This window comes from Melanerpes formicivorus, unplaced genomic scaffold (genome assembly GCF_026170545.1).
Source record: "Melanerpes formicivorus ecotype bairdi unplaced genomic scaffold, bMelFor1.0.p_v2 SCAF_1, whole genome shotgun sequence".
NCBI lineage: Eukaryota > Metazoa > Chordata > Aves > Piciformes > Picidae > Melanerpes > Melanerpes formicivorus.
In genome coordinates, this window is record NW_027142353.1 from 30,251,932 (window position 1) to 30,257,077 (window position 5,146).

The 5,146-nt window shown below is 41.9% G+C and overlaps 1 protein-coding gene across 1 annotated transcript; it reads left to right on the forward strand.

Moving 5' to 3' along the window:
* The first annotated feature begins 393 nt into the window (after positions 1–393).
* On the forward strand, positions 394–4,340 carry LYG2 (lysozyme g2). The gene is made up of 6 exons (XM_068137339.1): positions 394–473; positions 1,090–1,163; positions 2,124–2,225; positions 2,486–2,682; positions 2,824–2,962; positions 4,002–4,340. The coding sequence occupies exons 2-6, from the start codon at positions 1,121–1,123 to the stop codon at positions 4,133–4,135; spliced, it is 615 nt and encodes a 204-aa protein (XP_067993440.1). The 5' UTR covers positions 394–473; positions 1,090–1,120; the 3' UTR covers positions 4,136–4,340.
* Positions 4,341–5,146: the final 806 nt, after the last annotated feature.

Consider the following 5,146-nt stretch of genomic DNA (forward strand, 5'->3'; position numbering starts at 1 on the left):
TCCTGACCCTCTTTGCTTGAGCAGCAGGTACATAGTCCAGGATGACATGGTGAGGGGCAAACACCTGCAGCATATTTGGATGCTGGGTGTCTAGTGCAGCCCTCACCATGGCTCCTTCCAGGAACAGGATGTGAAAAATAAACTGTGGGTGGAGAGATGGACAGACAGAAATAGAGTGTTCTTTTTCTTCCTTTTGAAATCTGGGAAATGGCACTCCTGAGAACATACTTGCTACCATGCCAGTGTCTACATGCCAATGTCTACGTTGGCATGGTAGCATTACATTGTAGTGCAACAGTTTCTGTTTACATGACCAGGAAAAAAAAAAAAAAAAGCTGTTAAATCTTACAAAACCACAACCCAATGCATTTAGTCACAGTGTCAGATTACACCAAATGGAAGGTACCTTTGACTATATATTAAACTTCCCCAAACCTCCAACCTGTGCCAGAAGCTGAGCTCCAGACAAGTAGGTAAGATATCACCACTGGGAGTGGGAGCTCTTCTCATTCCCTTCAGCAATACCATCTCTTTGGTTGCCCAGGGGCTGCAGCATTTTGCTGCATGAGGTTTCTGCTTAAATAAGGATACTGAGATTTCTCCTATAGTTCTGGATTTAGGTCTTCTGAGTTTAGGTGTTTCTCACTCATACATGAACCTGTCTCTCTAGGCTCTCTTCACTGTTTGAGGGGGAAAATGGATGCTCCTGGACTACCACTCACCCTAAAGTAGATAGCCACAATAATTTAGACAGCTTGCATCTTGAAAGTGTGATTTCTGTCTGTAAAGAACATCTCAGGAGATTCAGGCAGAGCTGTCACAGTATGGAGAAGGAAGCTTTTATACAGAACACAGTCAGAGAATAAGAGTGTTTCTGGCAGAAGGGCAGCACCACAGGGTATTGAACATTACTAATTTTATTTTTTCTGAATTAAATATTGGGGTTTGAGATCTGAAGGAAGGTACCAAGATGCTATAGAAGATGTGAGTTTGAAGCACTAGCACAAGTGACAGGTTAGGAGTCTCTTGTGAACAGCTGCAGCAGTGAGATATATTCATGTGTGCCGGTGTTGACTGATTGACTTTCAGGCTGTTCTGTGTGTTCAGAAAGAACCACCCCATGTACCCGATGCTGGTGCTGCTGGGCCTCGCTGCCCTCCTGGGTAAGTCTGTTTTCCCCCACTGCCTCACCCCAAGCAGCCTCAGACATGCTTCATGGGGCCAGGAAGCAGGTGACATTAATGCACCTCCTCACCCCCCTCAATAAAATCTGAGGTGCCATTAAAACTCTGTTGAATGAGATAGTGCTTGGGTGCCCTTCTGAGTCTTGAAGAAGGATGGTGTCAAGGGTTGGAAGGGAAAGGCCTCCTCCCCCCAGAAAAGTGAAAGGAAAGAAAGCTGAATTAGCAAAGCAGTGGGTGCTGTATATTTACAAAGCAATATAGGATATGCAGGGGAATATACAGAATTTACAATATTTACAATATATACAAAAATATACAATAAAGTAGCACAGAAATGAGAGTTCCCCCCTCTGCTGAGGGGGTTCCCCACCTCTGCTCCCCCTTCTCTCCACCTTTCCCCAGAGAGGGTTAGAAAGAGAGAAAAGAGACAAAAAAATTAAAAGCAGTTATGTGTTAATTGGAAAGCGGTTAATACAGGCCTTGCAGTTTATCAGTTTCAAGGTCAGGCTTGGCTGAAAGCCCAGGAGCTGCAAGCTGCAAGCCACCGAAGGAGGGGGAAGACAGACTGACTAGTAAAGTGCAGGAATGCCCAGGATACTCTGCTGCACTCCCAGTTCAGAAGGTGCTTCCTCCCAATCTACCAATGAAATTAGTTTAGATACGTCTTTTGTTTACAAACATCCGACCACAATATTCCATTTCTTAAGGGGACAGCCTCAAACGGTCACAGATGGGTGGCCTCTGAGGGACATTTGGGTGCAGGGCACAGGGAACAGGGCAGGACTTCACCTCCTCTCCATCATAAGGAGCAAGAGAGGCAGCTCCATGTGGATCCTGTGCCCCACAGCCAATCCTTTCCAGGGTGTAGTCTCCCCTAGAGCTTTACTTGCAGTCACAAAAGGTTTTCAGTGCTTCAGCCTTTCTATGTCACCCCTACAGGTGCCTCTGAGGGCCGCACGGATTGCTATGGCAGTGTGAATGGAATTAAAACCTCTGGGGCTTCATGTGCAACTGCAAGGCCAGAAGGTTTATCTTACTGTGGTGAGCATCCCTCTTCTGCCAGGCATCTTCATTTACTCCATAGCACAATAATCCCAAATTCTTCGCCACTCCAAAGTGCTGAATATGCATTAGCTGCTGAGCCTGCATAAAATCTCTTTAGGCTATCATCTACCTCCTCCCAGAGGGGAGGCGATCAAAATGCTGATGTAATTATCTGTATTAGAAGGAGAAACATGTGAGACAATTCTGGGGTTTAAAAGTCATTAAACAAGTATCCTTACTCTTCATTTTAATTACAGGATATAGGGCATCAGAAAAGATAGCTGAACGGGATCTAAAAGCTATGGATCAGTATAAAACAATAATTAAGAAAGTTGGTGAAAAGCTGTGTGTTGAACCAGCCCTGATCGCTGGCATCATCTCCCGGGAATCTCATGCTGGCAAAGTGCTGAAGAATGGCTGGGGTGACAATGGAAATGGATTTGGTTTGATGCAGGTATTTGCTAAAAAACCCACAGTAAAACTTGCCTTTTTTTTATTTATTTTTTTTAAAGCATATAAATAAAAGTAAGCCTCCTAAACATATGACCAATTACAGCAGGAAAATAATTTCTTTTTGTTGTTTTGATACTTCTAGGTTGACAAAAACTTCCACAAACCTGAGGGAAGTTGGAACAGTGAAACTCATATTACCCAGGGCACAAAAATACTTATCACAATGATAAAAACAATACAGGGGAAATTCCCACGCTGGACAAAGAATCAACAGCTGAAAGGTAAGGTACAGGACACAGGTTTTATCCAGGAAAGATGAAAAACTTTAGGACCAAAACATACTGAATTGATTTCCATATTTGTCAAAAAACATGTTTCTAGATACCCAGCTATCTAGTTGTTGCCTAGGTCTTTTTTTATTTCCCCAGCAAAAGAGAAATTTTGTCAGTTCTGTGTAGTTTCTAGCTTTCCTTAGTCTGGCAACCTTGCTGAACTTCCATCACCATGCAACAAATATTTATATACTTGACATCTAGTTTATGTAAGTAAGAGCTGAGCTTTCCTTGCCTAACCATGAATTCATGTTAACAAAGAGCTTCATGGTTCACATGAATGGGGCCAGCAGTTCATTCTGTGTCTCTGTTGAAAAATGAGACAAAGTGTCTGCTCACAGGGAATTGCAAAACTGTACTGTGCAATGTGGGAAAGCTGTCTGCTTCAAAGCAGGCTGCACCCCGCAACTCCCTTTGTCTGCTGAGATGCCATGATGGGCTCATTTCATGGCCGCCTCAGATACTTCTGGATTTTCATTATGGCATATGGAGTAGCACATACGTGGCTGACAGACAGGTAACACAATATATGAGTGTGTTTTAATTCTCTTTAAAGTGCAGCTATTTTCAAGGATGAATGAGAGGTTGCAAGGATGTTGGAGGTGATGTGATATAACGTGATACGATATACAACATGATACAATCCCTTTCTATCCTATCCTATCCTATCCTATCCTATCCTATCCTGTCCTACTCTATTCCAACAAGCTCAGTGTAAATGAAGGGCTTGTGCTGGGCCAGGTGTAGGGTACAAGTTGATCAAGATGCAAATATGAGTGAAGCTAAAACCTCAAGTATCTTTCTGATGTTTGGTGGAATGCTATTTGCAAAGCCCTACTTAAGTCATAGAAGATCTAATAATGCTGCCTACTCCCCATCCAAAGTCACAATAAGTGAAAGCTTTCAAAACTGGTTAAAGCAGAACACATGAAGCTGGAATTTTCTCTATATTTTTAAAGTGTGCATGGGTTCTTTCAATGTTTTTTAGGTGGGATTTCTGCCTACAACGCTGGTGCAGGCAATGTCCAAAGCTATGACAGAATGGACATAGGCACCACCCACAATGACTACTCCAACGATGTGGTTGCACGAGCTCAGTATTACAAGAAGCATGGATACTAGGATTAGTAATCTCTACTGAGTAACTTCCTTACCATCACTTGCATGACACCCCTGAGGGAGACAAACCACAGAGCAGCTGCATCCTGCAAAGCCATAGAGGTGCAAATGTAGAGGAGTTATGTAGTTTATTTGCAAGCAATATGATTTTGATTTTACAAAGGGAATATTATCAAAATCCTCCCCCATCCCTACCCCCCACACTGTCTACATATTTCTCTGAGTTATCAGGACTGTCTTGTTTTGTTAGTGATAATTTGCTGCCTTCCAGATCTTAACAAAAATTTCTGGCAAAATCTGTCATTCTCTTAAGAAATCAAAAGGCAAAATACTTCCTTGGGTATAGCTCCATGATTTATTTTTTCAAAACTGTTTGATATTTACATTACGCTATAGAGTACTCTTCTTTTTTCCTGAATACTCATTTTTCATATAAATGCATAGAATAAAGATGGGTGTTTCTAGTCATACAGAAATAAACAAATAGAAATTAAATAAAAATGTTATTTGCAACCAAATATACTCACATTGTCATGTGTGTTAGCAAAGTTTGGATAAGTACAATGTTAGTTTTAGGCAGATAGAGAAACTGAAAAGGGAACAGGATGAAGTAAGTGTTTGCACATCATAAAATTATTTTCCCTCTCTGCTGCTTGAGATACTTGGGAAAACAGCAGGTTTTGCATTTGGCATATTTTGATGCTACTATTCCTTCTAGAACTGAAGTTGAACTATTCTGGGGTGGAAGATAGAAAGGCAACAAAATGAGAGGAGTAGATTCCTGCAGGACTGATGACACGCATACTCCAGGACCAAAGGAAGAGTTGGTTTTGGTCTGGCAGCAAGCAGTGGAAGCTGTACCTTTCTCACCACCATCCATTTGCATGCTTGTAGACCTTCCTTTATTCTTCTACCATGAGCAGACCTTCTGGGACTGGGTATAATCATATGTCAAAATAATTAGAAAACCCACTACCTGCAAGCATCTTCAATGGATAGGAAAATGCAATCCAA